We start from the raw sequence: 19876 nt of genomic DNA, 5'->3' as shown, positions 1-19876 counted from the left end.
TTAGGAGAGTGCAGAGTCCAAAGAATACTAAAAGACAACACCCACCTACAGAAGTCATCCTCTGCACTGCACCATAAATAGTTTATTTTTGGGACTTTGTTATTATTTATTCATTAGTTTGCAGTTTTTGGGGTTTTTTTTCCAATTCTGCACTATTCTGACGTCTGATGGGACTTATTTGCACGTTACCACTCTGACTACTACCTTACTCTTAAATAACTTCCTCAAATTTATATATATATTTTTTATATTGTTCATCTTTTTCTTTTTAAATTATTTTATATTGTTTCTTATTAACAACAAAGTCTACATGGTATTTTCATTATGCTGTTGTTTTGCAAAGTAGTACAATTACAATAAAGTATCTTGAATCTTGGCACAGACGACTGGACTAAAATTTGTGAAAAAGCAGGCAAAGACTTGAGGGATTGAAAGCAACTTAAAATTGCATCACATCCCTTTAATGTTGGCCTCTCATCTCTTCATTTCTTATAACAATAAAGAGATTCTTTGTAGATGTAAGATCTGTGGTCTTAAAAGGCTGTGCCCAAGACCAAAAGGGTGCCGATTTAATTGCTTTACCATCAGGATAGCTCTTGGCAGGCAAAGTGAAGGATTCTCAGTCTCATGCTGTATATAATATAAAATCCATTCAAAATGTAAATGGTCACTGCTGCACTAATCAGCTGCACAGAAGCCAATAATGTTGATATGTTGATTTTTTATTAGCTATTATGACTGAAATGCATTAAGGTCTTTGGAGCTCTATTCATTCTCTGTATTTATACCTCAGCCACTGTATACAGTACAAACTTTATTGAAATTCCAAAACGCTCTGTATTGCACACTGATCAACTGTACATAAGCCTGTTATGATGACAGTTTTATGAGTTAGTATGTGTGTTTTATAATGCATTAAAGCCTGAATACATGTCGCGTGCTTTAAAACCAATACTGTACATTTTGGGAGCTGACTCTATGATGCCATCCATTTACAAACACTGACAGAAGAATTATCCAGTCATCCAATCAGCATCGATATACAGAAATCACATGCATCTTCTTCAGGAAATGCTCCTCTAGTTTCTCTGGAGGTTCTAGACACACTGTACAATGTTTATTGTGTCATAATGTGAAACGATTGCACAGTGTATTCTGGATAAAAGTCAGACAACACTCTTAAATGAGGCCCCTGGAAATACCTTCAACTGAGGTGGTTTCTGCCACTGACGCTTCGGCTATTAAACGAGAGCAAACACATTACACACACTGCCACAATGCTATATGATAACAATGATATAATATGCATTAATATCAATGTATAAACAAATTATACAATGTCAAGAGGTGTACATGGGGCAGATCACAGCTTAAATTAATTTTCAAATCTACATTTTTAAATACCTAAACATATCATTTAAAAAAAAAAAAAACAGTCTAAGATAAATCACCAATGTGCAGTGGTGAAAGATACAAATTTGGCACTTTGCCATTGCTGCTATGTTATGTTATAGAAGAAGATATGTAGGCAAAAAGAAATAAAAATAGCATATGGCCTGGTAAATTGCCATCCAGCTTAGGCTCCACTATCATCAAACAACCCCATGGTAAAAAGTGTGCAGCTACATACTAGTTAAAGTTTTAAGCTTTCCAACCTTCAAAAAACAAAAGCTTTTAAAAGAAAACCTTCAGGAGTCAACACGATACTTGATAACTTCTATTCTCAAAAAAACGTGTGGAATTTAAAAACAAATCCCACTGTGCAGCATCATTTGTTTGCCCCCGATAACTGCAACTTGAATGTTTAGCTAAAAAATTAAGGCGATCAAAGTCCTTTCTGTTCCCAGAGCCAATTCCATTTGTTTGTATTGCAGATATGGTGCATATTTTTGGTTCATACACTCTTCCTACTGGAGAGATACAGCTTGGGAAGCCAGATTACTCATGAGATAAAATCAAAACAAAGTAGAGAAACTTCAACCCTGAAGCTACTGGACATCAAATCCTAGTCATGTGTTTTTAAGTTGAACAGGATGAGTAATATTTTTCCAGCTCTAACAGGGTTTGCTATCTACTGGATTCAAGTTGGTGACAGCTGCTGGGTACAATGCTGCGCCTGTGTCAAAATGTGATGGAGTGCAACCACATTACGTCATGTGTATATCTCTATAACTACATCTACAATGTGACAGATTTTTAATGCGGACTGGAAGATAAATGTGGGCGTACAATAGATGTAGAGAGACAGCTTGACTACAGGAGGATGGTTGAAAGACTTGGAGACAGGAGAACATCCAGGCACTGCTTCATCTTCTATTCAGTAAGAGCTGGTGGAGGCTGTGGCAATTCTCTTCCCGATGTACACCCTGGAAAACAAATCCAACAAAATATATTATATCAAACCAGTTAAATGTACAATGTGTAACTTATGCAGCTTGGGGTCCCTCTATCAACAGAAAACAATAAGACATTTGCCCTCTGCAATGCAGTGCAATGCAAATGGTACAAAGCCAGACCTTCTGGAGGAATAAACACCCGGAGTCACATCAGATTCTGCTCTGACTCTGAGCAGTTTACTGACAGGAGGAGAGCTCAAAGATTACTCTTTGACTTCTAGATTTAAAAAGTGGATTCATCTTCACTCCCGTTTATCAACCTGACTGCAGAAGCCGTCATCGGAGTTGACCTCCATTGTCGGGTGTTTAGATGCTGTAATGTTGACTACTGACTGTAGCTGGAAGCGAAATGTACTTTACTTAATGAGGATGTTACAGGGAGGAGAAGGGAAAACAAAGAGAGAGAACCAGAGTCTCTAGTGAGAGCTGAATCATTCACTGAGAGTTGAGCTGAATTTAACATTGCTCGCCAACATTATCTGAGTAATGTTGCTGTTTGGAGTCGATCAACGCTATGTGAATAACGTGAATTAACATTAATGATCCTAAGGTCAAACTCACCACTGCTGATGAAAACCACAAATGTTCACAGATGAGGTAATTTTTTAAATGTTTTTCTTGTGTTAAGCTTGGTCTCTCTCACCGACTTTTCTATCCTGGAGGTAGTGACGGGCAACCAAATGTTAACTTGCTAACTTTCAGGGTTTTAACATTAATTAACATTAATTAATATTTAGGTAAGTACAAAACGCAAAAAAAAAATATAACAAAGGTCAAGTTGTTTTGAGACATTTTAATTCAGAATTCCTATATATTATATCTTTATAGGAAATGGAATAACGTGTATAAACAGTGTGGAAAATTAAATCTAATGATGTAATTATGAAAAAAGCCATCAATCCAAAGTAATTGATCAATTACACTAAAAGGTTCACATTTTCATTAACATCCAGGCAAGCTCTCTAACCCAACAAACTGTTACAACTTGCAGGCGGCAGTAGCTGCTCCTGCAGTTCTATTCCTAAACCTTCAGAGCGTAGAGGACACATTTTACTATTCAGGTGACTTTTGTTGTAAAGAGTGTCATAGAGCTGCCGAAATAAATCATTTTGATCACTCAATCTGCTTTATAAATGAGGCCCACGTCTCAACAGACAATTGTAGTCATCTTGAACACCAAAATAGCAGTAGACTGATAAATCGTCAATGACGCAGCCCAAACTGACTCTCTTATGGCACATGGTGAGTCACTAAAATGCCAGACTGGCACAGGCAAGTGGAAAACATCAGTGCAGATCAGGAAAGTGTAACCTTTTCCAATGCAAAACCAAGCCGTGCATTATGTCCCTGCTTGAATTCAGACTTACCCGAGGCCAAGAGCGAGGATGTGTGAGATGAGTAAGGAAGGGATGAAGACTTTGAGGAATTCAGCAGAGAAGATGCCACCTTTCTTCATGACTCCGCTCTTTCTCATACTGAGGGACACCGAACGCCGGGGGTGCCTGAAGTGGAACTCCCTGAGAGGAATAAACAATCAGCCAATTAAAGCTAAATTATTTCAGAAAACAATACAAGACTTGGGCTGCACGATATTGGAAAACACTGACATTTTCTGCGATATATATATGTTGTGATACGAAAAAGATACCTTTTTTTTTACCAGATAACTTGATTAACTCTACTTGGAAATCATTTGTTTTGTGTAATAAATTGATCAGCAATGAGCAATGGGTGTTAACTGTGCATGCAGAGCCTGCATGTCACTACAAGCAACAAACTCCCATGTATCCAAGAAACCCAATCAGACAAAATGATGTATTATTAGACAGACTTAAATTATAGTTCATGGAAAATGAGAACGGTGCGAGTTTTACTTTGGCATCAAGCATAAAAAGGTCACGTTTGATTAATTCACCTTACGCCTACTTGACATTGCACTTTCTGCGATGTAAAAGCACATTGATTAATTGTGCAGCTCTATTCCCGACAATATCCTGAACAGCCATTAGTAAATTATTCTAACGAGTGATACTTACTTTGGTGGAATGTTTTCCGGTCGGCTGGACCAATCAGCGACCCAGTCTACTTCTTTGTTGAGCAGGATGTCCTCATCTCTGTCCTGCTCTGGACCACTGTCCTCTGACTGTAAATGCACAGGTAAAATAATTAGGTTTGAGGGTAATATAAACAGACTTGAAAAGGTTTTGAATATTAGATTTAAATATGTCGTTTTACCTGACTGCCTCTTGAGCTGGGCATCTCCACATCAAAAGTGATCTGACCCTCATCCTGATCTGGACTTGGTGGCCTGTGAGGACTGAGATTAGATATCGGGATGAAAAGCTTGTAACCACAAACACTTCTCTGAGCTTTAAAGAGCACACTACGGCTTTCATCCCAACCTGTGACAGGAGGAGCCACTCGGGCTGGATTCATGCTGTGCATCCAGGAGAATCTTCTCCATGTCTCCATTGTGGATGGAGGAGGATGACGGCACATGCTCCAGTCCTCCGATCAAGGTTTCATCACTCTCGGGCACCACATCCAGGGTCTGCATTGTTTGACTCATGCTATCGTTGGCATTTATTTGGTCTGCAGCTGGTGTCATTTGCAGGTTGGTCTGCACACCCTGTGCGCCTGTGTTTCCATTCAGCTCCAGCTCTACCCAAGAGCCTTAGCAACACAAAAGGTCAAGAGGAAGGAAGGAGGAGAAATTTAGCTTGTTTTGTTAGTGCAAACCAAGTACACAGAAACACACCCGTCTCCTCTCAAACGGAAACAGCTGACCTACATTTCCTGCACTTCTCACACTGTGCATCTAAATGAACTGGGTGTGCACTGCATCCATGATAGCGTGCATTTCTTTGTGCCACTGCCCCACTAACAGCTTGCACATTTTTTTCCCAGACAGGCGGGGGTTATGTAATCTCTATCAGGCAGCGGGCTTTGGTGAGCAGAATGTAAACCTCGTGATAGCACGAAACGCCTTGTTTTCGTGTTTTGGGACTCGCTGAAAATAAATCTAATTTATGCGTTCCCACGACGCAGGTATGCAGGACCGATTGCACATTTACAGGCGAGTTTGTCATCTATGCTGCTCCCATGAGGCTGCTTGCATAACTGTGAAGTGCAGTGAGAGACAGTTTGCCCAGACATGTCGCTGTTCCAGCTGTGATGCTGTGACATATAACGCTAACATAACGATGCTCTGCTCGAGCTAATGTTTTAGTCCTCGAAGAACTTCAAGCCTGAACACACATTTTGCCTCTTTATTGTCTTAAATGGGTTTTATTAGCTTTTAGTCCGCAGACACTTGAGCTAACATCCCACCATTGTCTTCCTTTGGAATATATTTACTTAGCAAGACTTTAGCCTGTTAGATAAATATGCAACTCGACTACACAAGAAATGAGAGGAATATGTCTCATTATCGGGAAATTAAAAAATACTGGCGAATAAAGGCGACATTTATTTCCTCTTTTGTCCCAACTTGTTTTCATTTTTATCTAGACCCCGCCCAGCGCCGACTCCAATACGTGATTGGTCGACATTCTATCAATCAAACATTTGTCGCTACGCAATTGGCTATCTTGCGACGACGTCAAACAACGTCACCCTCCACCCCTCCCAGGAGAAGAGGAAATACCGTACCAGATGTAACTTTTACGATCAAATCTTCATTAAGCTAATATTATCGCAAAGAAGAGCACTCATTAAGAGACGCTAGAGTAGCGTTTGTAAGGTGGAGCACGGAGAGAGTGACGGCGGGACGTACCGTGCAGCCCGGGCTCCTCGTTATTGTTCCGTTGAGCAGCAGCGGTGGACATGTTGACTACCCAGTTAGAACGTTCATCAACATGACACGCAGACAAACCGCGATGTGCGCAGGCGCTAAATCTGTCCCGAGTCCAGCAGAGCACAGACGAGAGACTGGAGGGCAGCTTTCTCATTTCATTTTCATAAAGTTACACACTGTGATGCTGACTTACAACAATATCTAGTTATCGAAATGAAACAGGATTCTAATGAAAATATAATGTCATATTAAAAGTACATGTTAATTTATGGAAGGAATCCACATATATTTTACATAACATGCCAATATATTGGCATTTTGCTTCAAGAGTTTATTTTAAAAAAAATGAATGTATGCTTTGATAATAAATTGGTCACTTATTTAAAAATCTATTTCTTAGAATATATTTTGCTCATACGACTAGGTAAATACATTGTACATTACATGGTATATTTATAAATACAGAGAAAGATAAGAATGTTATCTATCCAATGATACATATATATTTAAAAACATGAAGACTACACTAATTTCAAACATAAGCCTGTGTCAACTCTTCATATCAGTGTTATATACAGTATATTTACAAGGTGATAATAGTCATAACTAGTGTTATATGTATCAACACATAGATACTAAATATCTGAATCCTTTTCAATACTCATTTTCTGCGGTATTGATACACAGGTACCAGCAGCACTTTATCACTCTCCTTCTCTAATCTTTTAAGGTGTACTCTGAAGAGAAAAAAAAAAATGTCTCTTTTAACAAGTGCTATTTAATGTTTACTAAAGTCTTTGTTGTTCTCTGCTCGTAGCTAAGAATAGTTCCATCCTGTCCTGTTATAGCCTTGTTATATTTATCTTCAAATAAAAATCTAAACATTTATGCTCTCAATGCTGTGTCAATTTTCCCTACAGTATCAAAAATCATCTTATATTAATATTTCTCAAAGTATTGTATTGAGGTTAAAAATTCCAGTATTGTGACAACACTAGTCTTAAGTATTTAAATGACCCACAAATACTGAAAAAAAAACTTTAATAAATGAAACAGCACATGTGCACTATCATTAGGTTCTGACTAGTTGATGTGCTAAGCAGTTGGCATCAGTGCAGGGTTTGAGGACTGATAGTATTAAGGGCGGGTCTCTATCACTCACTCATCACAGAAGTGCTGAACTGGCTGGAATTAACAATTAATGTGGGGAGGCAGTTATATCTATTAGTACCGTTTCCTGTTGATTTGTAGAGGATGGGTGTACAGTAAATGTTTCCCCTCCTCCAGTTCCATAAAAGGTCTCGTTGGTTGATTATGAATTGTTTTTTTTTTTCTTTTTGCAGGAAGATAAATGTATTTTCATATTATCGTGTACAGTCTATAGATAATGGGTTATGTGCATGTGATTTCAGAGAGGGAAGAAAGCACTCAAGTAAACTTCTGAACAATCATTTTGTGTGATTGTGCTGACAAACCAACAAACCGGTGATAACATAACCTCCTTGGTGCAGGTAAACAATACCTTTCCAAAGCTTCAATTAATGTGATTGTTTCAATGTTCCAGCACATCATCTTCCCTACACAAGCCATAAAGCAGTTAAGTCATTTAACTCAGAATAAATTAGGTTTGAAATTCTTTATTACTTTTCATCTAAATTGAACTTTATTCCATTTGACAAAGATAAACTTAGCTGTACAATGAACCATTTGTAGTTTCATTTCCCCAAAACAGATCACCAAAAACTCTCCTACAATCTTTATTCAAGAGCCCCTTGAAAAAAAAATAAACAAAAACATACAAATTAATGAACTTCACAAAAATAAAAAGTGCATTTCTGTTTTAACTCCTGTGATACATTAGACATATACAATGCTGCTTTAAGTGGAAAAACCTCATAGCTCCAATTTAGACAGTTTTCCTTGAAATTTCATGACAAAAAACAATTACAGCAACTTCAATTTCTAAGTGTGTGATCTACCTGTCAATAAGGCAGTTTTTGATAAAGTCCTGAAAAGCTGCTTTTTATTTTTTTTTATTTTTTAAAGATACAAGGTTTTGATCACAGAGCAGCGGTAGATTCCCCTGAGCAGTCTCCAGAAAGTTCAAGAAACATACTTGATTATCTTTTTTCTTATTAATGCGATAAAAAAGGCATTAGGGCTCCGGTGTGAATATGTTGGTAGTTTAACCTTGAACAACAGCTATGAAGAAAATATGAGGGGAAAGTGAAAAAGATTATTGGTTAGTTGTTCATCTTTTATGAATGTTAGCGAATGCTCTGCCATTTTGTGTTTACAAAGATGGGATTTCTTTTAAAAAGCTGATGTTATGAGAATATGTCCACTTCTGATCTAATATGTGCAGATTTTTCCATTTTTAAAAACATTTCTCACATCTTTCAACAGGCTCTGTCCTTGATGATCAGTGGCCACATTATACAGGTTATACATTAAAAAAAAAAAGAAAAGAAAAAAACATGAGGCAAAAACCTTGAATGACCCTCACACACCCAATTGCAATGACAATAAAGAAAAGTTGTTTTCCCAAAGGCTGCAAAATTAAACAAAGAAAATATAGAGATCAGGAAAAGTGTCTCATTACTTGTGGACATTACCCAAAGCCCTGAGGGAGTGAAACTCAACAGTAGCTTCATACCACTGTATGGAGTCTGGTGGGATTTTGGTGGCATCCTAGTGACTGGAAATCAGTCCTCTTATGTAAGAGTGACACATTAACTTACATAATTATGATCCAGTGGACAAATAAGCTTCACGCCTAATTCAATGGCTTAATCTGTCATCAAAATGTGATTTTAATGAAGTGGAAAACTGTGCTATAATCAACCCGATGGCTCCAGGAGAAAATTGGCAGCATGTGACTGAAGCATAGTGAAGAAGAGAGTTCAGTTACCATGTTCAACACAGTCATCAACAACCGCTTCCATACAGCAATCATCTGCAAACTAAGTGCTTCACAAATTCTCCTTTTTAAATAAACAAGTCCATAATCTCCTGGATCACAGGAGAGAGAAGACATTTCATACAATAATTCAAAATCAGTAACTCTGCCTAGTCAACCAACTTGACTAGCTTTAGAGAGCTTGATTTACCAGTTTTAACATTTCACGTTGATTAAAATGTCTTTCCCATTAAGACCCAAGAGGGCCTATTCTTTCACAGCGAGCGAAACGATTCATAAGACAAAACCATGGCACAAAAACAGAAGATCCAAATTAACTCAGACTCTGAAGCTTCCAAATAAGTACATAAACATCAGTTACAGTCAGCCAAATTAAAAAAATAAACTGTTATAGTGCTTACTGACACCTGAAAATACTTTTCTTTGGACACCCCATGCAAGAATAAACACTTCCTTGATGTCACAAAAAGTCTTTAAAAGAAATACCTGCCAGAATGTAATGTCCCAAAGCCATGACAAGGTTCCCGCTCATCAGGCAACCTTCCATCTACAATCAGTCTGAGATAGACAGCTAAAGAAACTACAGTGATCAGACTGTAATCCTATTGCCTTAATTTATACAAAAATAAATCAGCTATAGTGATTCTTTTATCAGGTACAGTACAAAACATCATAAAAAAAACTACAAACAGAAACTAGATCCAGAGGGTAAAGCGCTCGATCAATCTGCAGCAACACAACATAACCAGCTTTGTGGGGAAGCCAGTAGCGGCTACATCACACCCTTCCACGTATATATAAGCTTTTGTCCTGAGCTTCATATGGTGGTCCATACATGTGCAAGGGTGACCAGTCTGCACCAGCTGTAAATGAATATAACTCTGTATAGGACTGGTTACTTTGGCATGATTAGCCCCCTTTCAACTCCCAAAACCACAATATCTGACTCTTATCCACTCTTACTGTTAAAGGACAACACTTATGCTTTTAGCCATTAACTAGAAATAACATTTACATTACTGCTGACCATTTTACCTAAATGCAACTATTTAAATACGCAAGGAAAATCACCTTACAAACTGGAGGTAAGTAATCCATCTCACAGAACAGAGTAGTCAGGTTTTTGTTATGCAGCCGAGACGTGGGATTGCTTAGAAAGCGTGTTTCCGACACTCCGGGATAACAGTTTAGAGCTTCAACTAGTCAAAAAGCTTTGCGTTGACAAGCCACTTTATCAGAAACTCTAATCCACAAGACAAACATTAAAGGTTAAGTTCACCTACAAATAAAAAATTCAGTCAATGTCTACTCACCCCCATGTGGATGGAAAGTCGGGCAAAGTTTTGTAGCACAGGGTGGGGGGGCTAACACGGGTAATTTTACAACCAGGAAGATGAACTTTTTAGGCTTCATGGGCAACTGAGCATCTATCATAGGAATAAATGGGGCTCTGGCACAGATGCTGTATCAATATTTATAACATCGATGCTTTGGACAGGCCACATGCTAATGCTTTTAGCTTGGCGGCTACAGTAAAGATTTAGGCTTAAAAAATTACTAATAACGTCTTTTCAATTAATCTCAGGCTTTTAGAGACTTGGATGAAGTGAAAGGAGCCTTTTTGTGTCCCCCCCCCCCCCCATTGTTTTGTTTATGTTTAAAAACAAGCCCCCATTGTTTTGCTGTGAAGCTTCACAGGAATTTCCATCGGCATTGGGGTGAGTAGATAATGACTGAGTTTTCATTTTTGGGTGAACTGTTCCTTTCAGTAACACGGAAACAAGAGAGTTTCTCCTGCTTGCAACTGCGTTATCACTGGATAGTTACTTCCACTTAATCAAACACAACAAAAATTTCACTTTGATTGAATACATGTCAAGTCAGTTAGAAGTCAGTTGACTTTCTTACTTTACAGAAATGAATGTAAACCAGTGACTGCCCTGATGGAAGGGTAGGCGATCTGGCCAAAAAATTATATCACAGTCTAAACTGCAATCTTTTTTTCTCAATGTTGAAATGCCCTGTAGACTACAGCCAGACATGGACAAAATCCTTTTGAATTTGCACCATTAAGACACAATACTGCATTAAATTTAGCTCTTTTTTGGCACAAGTTCCTCATCTGCAATGCTGCTAGCTAAAACTCACGCTGCATTGTTCACAATACTTCATCCAAGAAGAGCACTGTGAAATGATTCATCCAGTTAACACAGCCATCTAGTGGCTACATCAATCTGTTGTTTTGTTCATGTAGCACGGATCGTTATGTGAAGTTTGGGGAAACAGAAGTAATCGGTTATTGAATACCGCAATCTCTACGTTACACCTGAAAAGTAGATTCCAGACTCCTTCGTCAGATCACCTTGCCCTGCCTTCAAGTGCGAAATTTGATCTAATAAATATTGGTGTGCTATGGACAACGGTTAGCAGTAATGTAAGTTATACACTATTTGTAGAGAATAAGCTAGAACATGATAAAACACTAGAATAGTCCTTTACCAGCATAACTGTACTGTACATCAAGAAAGAAGTGGCAAGTGAACTTGGCAACTTGACAAATACTTGGGGCGAACATGGAGTGTTGACAGCTTGTATTAGCAGTGTTTCAGGCCAGTACCAAAAGGAACTTGGTGACAGAAAGACGCAGAAACAGTAAAAAGAATTTCCTATTCAAACTAATAAAAGATGGCAGCTACAAAAACTTAACAATTGGTAGCTGTGACATACAAATTAATCATGTCAAAATGGCACAAAAGAATAATGAAACAAACTACCCAAACATGTGTATTAAACACATTTTCCCTTTGGTTTGGGATGTAGTGGAGTTGCAAACAGTAGCTTGGTGAATGAAGTGGTCCTGATGGAGAATACCCATAATACTAGATCCCAAATTCTGGGCTCAGATCTATAAACTGCATGTTTATATTTGTAAAATGTGCTTGTGATGGCCTGCTTAGATGTGTTAATGCCACTGTTGTTGACAGAGTAGGTCTTGTCACATTCAGTACTAAAATCACCAAGGGCAGATCATATCAAGACATGGGGATTTAGGCAAAGAGACAGACAGTTTGTATATGTGTATCGGAGCAGTGGGGCTCAAGCAGAAACTGGGATCTGAGCGGTTCAACAAATGCTAGTTCAGTTTTTCCTGGAATATGTACAGATTGTTGGTGGTGGCCACAGCAATGATGTTGTCCAGGGGATGCCAGGCAGTGTGGAGGATCTTCTTGTTAAAGTCCAAACTGTCTACACTGATCTCATCCTTTTTGCGCTTCCCACCTGTGCTTACTTTGCGAGGTTTCAGGATCGATCGAGGCTTGCTGTTCTCCCGCGACGCCTCTAAAGTTATGTCCTGCCGATAGCCTCTGTCAAACATCCTGAAGAAGTTGTTGTAGGAACCGGTCATCACAACGCTGCAGAGAGACAAGGTATGTTTGAGTGACAGTAAAACACATAAGAATAACGTATAATGAAAAAGGCACAAAGTGTATGATTCTGTCATGAACCATTACAGGTGTGCAGAATATGTGCATGTGCAGAATATCCCTCTGCCACCCAAACCAAACCATGTGCCGCCTTATGCTCTGCACTGAGCAGATAAAACCACAGTTATTGATAAGAACAGGGTTGCTGGGTTCAACTGCGTCAAATTAGGGTCCGACCAAAAACATTTGCATGCGTCATGCATATTGACGTGTGTGTGTGTGTGGGAGTAACAACTCTGCCAGAGTAACAAAACTTCCCCAGAAGGGATCTTTTAACCCTGCAAATATCAGAGATGCTCACCTGTCGTTCCCGTTCCAACAGCACTCAAACTTGTCGAAGATGCAATCATTCTCATAGAGCGAACACAACTTACTCCTGAGATATTCATGCACCTGTTAATTGAAAGCAATAAACAGATAAGAGTTGAGCAAGGGTGTAAATAACATTTCCTTATTATTTCTGTAAAACACCTCCCTCTTGTGGAGAGACAACAGAATTACATTTCAAACTGCAGAAAAGAACAAGTAACACCATTACTTTTGTCTTTGTGTGGCACCAGTTACAGACCTGATACGTCTCTACTGGCCGGGACTCCATGTTGAGATCCCAGATTTTGACAGACAGGTAGTCGCGGGTCATCATGTAGCGTCCGCTGTGGCTGAACTTTACGTCAGAGATGGATGAGATGATTTCAGAAAAGAATGAACGGTTGTTTGGATCCTCTGGCTCTTCAAACACTTTAAAAAAGAAAACGGATGCATGTATTAGTATACCCCGTCCGCCATGAAGTTTTTAGACAGCTGTGGACAATTTAATGTGGCAACATATACAATGTATATAGTAATCACTGCAGCTTTGCTCCCAGTCCCACAATTCTGGCAAACATGCTGACATACACATGTTTCTACTACCGTGCCCTCTCTAAAATGGAAAAATCTATCAAAAAAGTAGCACTTTTGGAGTCCTAGCTCTATAAACAGACAGGCAAAGAAAACAAAGGCTGAATCTCTCTTTTTTTTAACATAAGGTTCCATTAGGCACACCAAAGGATCACCTCAGACACAAGACATAAATGAAACTGTGCTTACATTTGGAGTGCTTGTCACACAGTGCTGATGCCCTCATGTCACACAGGCGGATGGTGCCCTTGCTGCTGCTGTAGACAAAAGTGTTGCATTGGTTGGGGTGGAACTCCGCTGCTGTGATCACCTCTGTCAACTCCTCCATGTTAGCTGGCTTAATGTCAACAATATCTGAAGAAATTAGGTTAAGGTCAAAGGGCTTAACAGACAGTCTGACAATTTAAAAAGATTGCCTCAAGATTTTTTTTTTTTTAATAAAATCGGTACAAACATATCCCGTCATTGTCATTTTCCAAGTGGCCCAAAAGGTTCTGCATGGCTCTGGGTCTGCCAATGTTGATTTAGAAGTCAATACTATGAAAACGGTATAATGGAATAATTCTCTGGTCAGAAAATTCTTCCTGGTCTGTGATGAAGCATTCAGAACGCCATCTACCAGAGGTGCTCTGAACTAGGTACGTGTCAACACCAACATTGCCTTATTTTGTGAATGGATTTATAACAGAGAGGGATGACACGCACAGCTTTCTCAATAGACGGTCATATGATCAGCTCAAATCCAAAAAAAAAAAAAGGCCAGTAATGCTACTTCCCAAATTCTGTTGGGCTATGTGTTGCCAAGTTGAAAATTAATTACTTTGGGGACATCTGGTGGTAGCATCAAATATGACACCGTGGTGGACACCAATGCACACTAATAATTATTTCTTAACCAATGATTAGGCAGACTTAAAACACACATCTACTTTAAAATACACGAAAAATAGGAGTCAGGAAAATGGTTTGTGCAGGGACGCGGTGATGCACAGTCTGATTGATGTTTGTTGAGCAGGTGAAGAGGATGCATGTGGGCTTTGAGCTACCTTAAACGCAATGAACTAAACTAACCAGGAAATACCATCCATTTTTCCACATAGTTCATATGCAGAAAGAAGTAAAATCATGTTCAGCTAGAATGGAGCTAAAGTTTCATACTTTTCTTGAACAAACTCGACATCAACAAAAAACAAACATTTCAAAATACCAAGAACAATTACTGCTTGGAAACTAAAATGCCAAATCATAAAAACACACAGGAGATATGTGAAGTCTGTGGGAATAACTATGATGAATTCAGCGAAGATCTACAGAAGATGATGGCTGCATAGAATTTAAAATCAAAGGATACTAAAGCTGCGATCAGTGATCTCCAGATTCCAGAGGTTAATGCGCAGGTCATCTGCAGACAGGTAGGTCTCACAATCACTGTTGACTGAGATGGAGTTGATATGGTAGGTGTGAGCATTCGCAAACACTCGTCTAGGGCTGGCTTCCACCATCAAGTCCATGGGCCTGAATATTGGTACCTGAGGAGAGGAGCAGGGATTGGATCCGTTTATTTTTCAGGGTAAATACAACAGATAGAGTGGTCACCATACTGTCTGTTATGAATTTATGTCCCAAACTGTTCTTGTAGCACTGGTGAAGAGGCAGGCGAATGTGGGTAACACAATGTATGCTGGTTATTGTATAAGTATTCTTTATGTGTTTGATTTTTTGAGATTTTGCTGGTAGAGTGAGGGGAACAAAGGTGTCATTAATACTGATGTAAACCGGAACAGTTAACTGCCTTTTAAAAAAAAGGAAGAAGGTCGAGTCTGTTAAACTGAGGCTATATTTGGAAACTACTCAATAAATATAGATCAGTGTTTCCTAAAGTGGAGGATGCATGTGACCAGGGAGAAAAATGTGCAGTGAAACCAAACCTGAACAAACCTTTTTCAAAGCAGACACTGACTTGTCAAACACAGGAGTAACTGATTACATGATTAGCTGCACTGCAGTTTCTGTTAATGTTATTAGTTACACCTGTGCTTCTAGCGGCAACACATTTCAATGTGTCTTAATGTTCCACATTACTAGGACAGAGATAAAGCAGTTCATACACACCCGTAGTGTTGTGACAGTATTGAAATCTCTGTATCGCCCATCTTCTTCCTTCAGATTGTAACCCTCTGGTCTCTTGTCACGCTCGCTGATTTTCCACAGCTTTATGGTTTTGTCTGACAAGGAGAAAGAGCAGAGACAAATTCATCTTCAGTAACAGAGGAAACTGTCAATTTAGATTACTAACTACAGTCAATCAGTTTCATTAGAATACAGTGGTTTCCTGACCATTTGTAGACAATAGGAACTGTGCTGCGTTCTTCTGAGGCAACCATCGAATCTTGTTGATCTTCTCCTCGATCTCAAGGCTTTTCAGGTAGTCAAACTCAGGCTCGTGGCTCTGGAAGGTGCTGTAAACATTGTACTCTCCTCGACACTGTGGCTGATTCTTACTCTAAACAAAGACAGACCAAAGACCAGAAGTTAGTGAAGAATTATTATGACAGAAAAAGACCTATGCTGAAAGCAAGGGTCAACTTTTTAGCTAATTATTAGAAGCCACATAATGTTTTTTCTTCATTTCAAATGGCATTTTGGCATATATTCTGAATTCAGTAAAATGGACAACAAGCTCGACCAAATTAAGAATTTATCAAGTGTGAAAAACAATGCTTGTGCCGTTTGTATACATTAATTTAGTCATACAAATCAGCTAAACTTACCTCTGGCTCCTGCTGAAAGATGACAACACGGCCCCCCTTGTCCCCAGTGGCTAGTAGCTCCCCAGAGTGGTTGAATTCAACAGTAGATATGATGTCAGCTGTCAGTAAAGGAGTGTGATTAGAAAATGATGAAACTTTGCACTTGTTTGTTTGCTCTTTGTAGCCAGAAGCTTGTTGTGTAACAAAGGGGTGTATTCAATGTGAAAATAGTTTGCATTGGAAAGCTTTTCTGGTTGATGGATTCACTTCCTTGCAATGATGCACCAAATTCTTCGGGCAGTGTTAAAAATATTGTTTGCTCGTGTCTCTTCACTTAGGCATTTCACACTACACTTAGCCCAGGCCTAAAAAAATTCTTCGAACCCTCATAGCCACTGGCTAATGGAGCTGTTAGCTCCAGGCTAAGAAAGCATTCACACTGGCACAGTCCTGACAAAAAGTGGGCTAACCGACACTTTAGCCTATGGTTTTCTGGCCCTGCTCTGACACAGGGTGAGCCCCAAGCTTGACTGACAATTGACTAAACATGGAGCTAAAAGATGCCAGTGTGAAACTACAGTAAACAGAGTAAATGAGACTGTAAACATTAAACGCGTGTTCCAACGCACATTTAACCAAAGGCCAGAAAAAGTGCAGTGTGAACCGTATAGCCCTGGGTTTAACAACATGTTTGTGAGTAGTTATCCCAGGGTCAACTCTTAACCCAGAGCTAAGTATAGCATGACCAGCGAGTCCAAGGGTAAGAACGACCCAGGCTAATATGCAATGTGAAAAGCCCTCCAGGTGAAAAATTTGTCAACCATGGTGAAAACACAACAGAGCAATGGCGTGCATGAACATTACAATGTGCTAGTGCAAAGGCATTAAAGTCAACTTGAAACTCTTAGGAGGGGAAAAAACCTCAGATGTGCAACTATTCAGCACTTTTCAGAGACAAGCATTCTCATCAAATCCTACAACACAACAATCAATCCCTGTTTACAGGCTGGCACTATTCTGAGCGAGTGCAATCCTTAATATAGACTATGGTGTTGTTCCTCTCTTCACACTGCACACAAAGTGCCTGATACGACCTGACTCCATTCAAATGCTTACATAAAGCAAAAGAGGGCAAAGAGAAGGAGAGTATTTCTGCAGCGGTAAAATAAACTACTTTACTACTGGTCTTGAGTTGTCAGACTGTATTGACACAAGGAGAGGCTCATATTTATACCTGTTCTCAAGCAACGCTTACTATAAACAACTGTGTTGTCCCATACACACACACACACACACACACACACACACAAGTATATATAAGTTCATCACGTACTGTCAACATGTGTGTTTGGGGAACTTGTGAATTTACTCATTGGACAACGGGAAAAGGGGCAATTATAATCCGCCGCTGGTATTTCTGTTCACATGCAGTTAAAAACTTGATGTATAAAAATAACTGACCCACTGGGCTCCATTCCTTTTTCCTCTTCTTTTGCATTCATTCTCACCATGTTTTGTGTTAAAATGGTCTCTAGCACTGCAAGGGTTAGTTCACCTAAATCTCAAAAACATTTTGAACCAATTATGCCAAAAATAGATGAATGTGTCAGCCTTCTGCTATGTTCTTACTTATCCCAAGTTGCATCAGACCATGCAGGCAGTTAAACTGTAGCAGCAAATTGTCTTTTAGAAAAAATGTTCCTCTCAGGCAGGATAATCTCAGTTATCATTGTCATCAGTGTCTTTGATCTGGTAGAAAATAGTCCAATGAAATCTGACCTGAATGTGAATTATCCTAGGAACAAAAACAGTGTTTCTGAACAGACACTTTGCTTTCAGGGTAATTATATCATGACATTTTGTTATGCTTTGAGCACTTTCAATATACGGATTTTGCAGTAGAAGTCTAAAAACATGAGATCATCTGCATGGCTACATGCTGATAGATTTAAGTATGGGAAAGCCGACTTGGATTCTGAAGTGGAAGAAGTTTTTCCTCTGGCTTGTAGCCATTTAGACTCTTTGAAAGTAGGCCATTAAAGCACATTTGAAGTTCAGCCCAAATAAAATGATTGCGCAACCATGTAAATTCACTGCTTCAATAACTTCCTTCTTCTTCACTAAAGCCGTTTTTCCTGGAGAGCCATTACCTGCAACTATTCAATTTAGATATGCATTTCACTCCCAAGCATGCAAACATGGCATTACACACACTACACAAATAGACTCTGAGGATTTGTAAAAGTAGTGACTGCTGCATTTTGCACCAATTATGCTAAAAATAGATGAATGTTGTCAACCGCCCGCTGGGTTTCATCAGTCTGAAACAGGCCTACTGGACTTTCAACACGAATGTGCCACACCACCAACCAGGTTAATACTCTTAAACATCAATCACTCATTGAACGTTTCATGATTAGCATAGAAACCATAAACACAATGTGGAGCAGTAGCATTACAGCTAACTTCCAAACATGCATGCACAGGATGCCAAGCAGACAGTGCAGGTTAGCATTGACCTGCAAATGGACTTACCTTCAGCGATATCATCGTCGATCGCTCCTTTGACTTGGGAAAAGCACCACTGCAAATCACTGGTCCCACCACCGGCCCCTGCATCAGACAAACACAAGTTTTAACACACACCTGCAAACACAACTTTACACGCGTTAGCCTGGTGCTAACTTTGCTAAAATCATTAATAAGAGAACAAGGCTGTACGTGACTTGATACTAATTACATATTTTGAGTGGCGTAGAATATTTCTAGCCACAGGAAACAGTTTAAGCATGTTTGCAGTGGAAAACGTCCACTTTCACACTGTCGGTGACAGATACTAGCATCTTAGGAGCTAGCTTGCTAGCTAGCCTGCGCTAGTTAACCACAACAGAGGAGCAAACCCATCATCTGCGATAAGCAGGGGAGTAACTGATGGAAATCAAGTGAAATCGGACAATCTGAAGGCCTTCTCTATAATTTTACCTGCCATGGTGAGCGACTCAGACAGAGGGTGTCTCTGTAGCGGGCTCGGGCCCTGCCTGGACCGGAGCAGTGCTGACCCGGGTCGGCTGGGTGGTTCTGACCGAGGAGCAGTGGAGGAATAAACCCTGGGAGTGCTCTTAGTAACTCCGAAGACCGTACAAGTCCTCTTCCAGTTGATAAAGACACCACAAAATAGTTTTAAACCAAAGAAAGTGATCTACAATCCCCAGTAGTGAATTTTAGACTTTGCACTCTACTTTGAGATTTCCCTCGCCTCTGCCTCTCCCAGCATTAAACTTTCAAAATGGCGCAGCGCGGGCGGCGTTCAGCTCGAATCAAACAGAGAGCGGTGTGAGGATACATCACGCAGTTTTAACCCGGCTGACTCCAAAGTGGGACCATTTCCCCTGTCTCTTGAGACCACATGGTTCATTTGACTTATAGAGTGTTCGATTTTCAAAGAAAAGTAATAATGACTTTTTAGAACACCCATAATGACTAAACCCCGCCCATGTGGATTGTTTCAGTGAATATAATCGAACTAACCCGCGCAAGCAGGGGTTTTGGCTCCACAGTGAAAGTGAGCCAGATTTGATATGAAGTTTAGTTTATTAAATACAATTTACTTTTAACAATTTTTAGTTTAG

General features: G+C 39.4%; 2 protein-coding genes across 2 annotated transcripts; both read right to left on the bottom strand.

Moving 5' to 3' along the window:
• Positions 1-801: 801 nt before the first annotated feature.
• On the bottom strand, positions 802-6283 carry bnip3la (BCL2 interacting protein 3 like a). The gene is made up of 6 exons (XM_084359430.1): positions 6172-6283; positions 4799-5069; positions 4632-4713; positions 4433-4539; positions 3764-3913; positions 802-2366 (listed from the first exon to the last, which is right to left on the bottom strand). Exons 1-6 carry the CDS (start codon positions 6221-6223, stop codon positions 2318-2320), a joined length of 711 nt encoding a protein of 236 aa, XP_084215556.1. The 5' UTR covers positions 6224-6283; the 3' UTR covers positions 802-2317.
• Positions 6284-7813: 1530 nt separating this feature from the next.
• ppp2r2aa (protein phosphatase 2, regulatory subunit B, alpha a) lies at positions 7814-19544 on the bottom strand. Its single transcript, XM_084360728.1, has 10 exons — positions 19230-19544; positions 18783-18860; positions 16269-16366; positions 15835-16000; positions 15610-15722; positions 14849-15026; positions 13687-13851; positions 13166-13335; positions 12899-12990; positions 7814-12525 (listed from the first exon to the last, which is right to left on the bottom strand). Exons 1-10 carry the CDS (start codon positions 19234-19236, stop codon positions 12246-12248), a joined length of 1347 nt encoding a protein of 448 aa, XP_084216854.1. The 5' UTR covers positions 19237-19544; the 3' UTR covers positions 7814-12245.
• Positions 19545-19876: the final 332 nt, after the last annotated feature.

The sequence above is a fragment of the Pagrus pagrus genome (assembly GCF_965226575.1).
Source record: "Pagrus pagrus genome assembly, chromosome: 8".
NCBI lineage: Eukaryota > Metazoa > Chordata > Actinopteri > Spariformes > Sparidae > Pagrus > Pagrus pagrus.
This window is presented reverse-complemented; position numbering and strand designations above follow the sequence as displayed.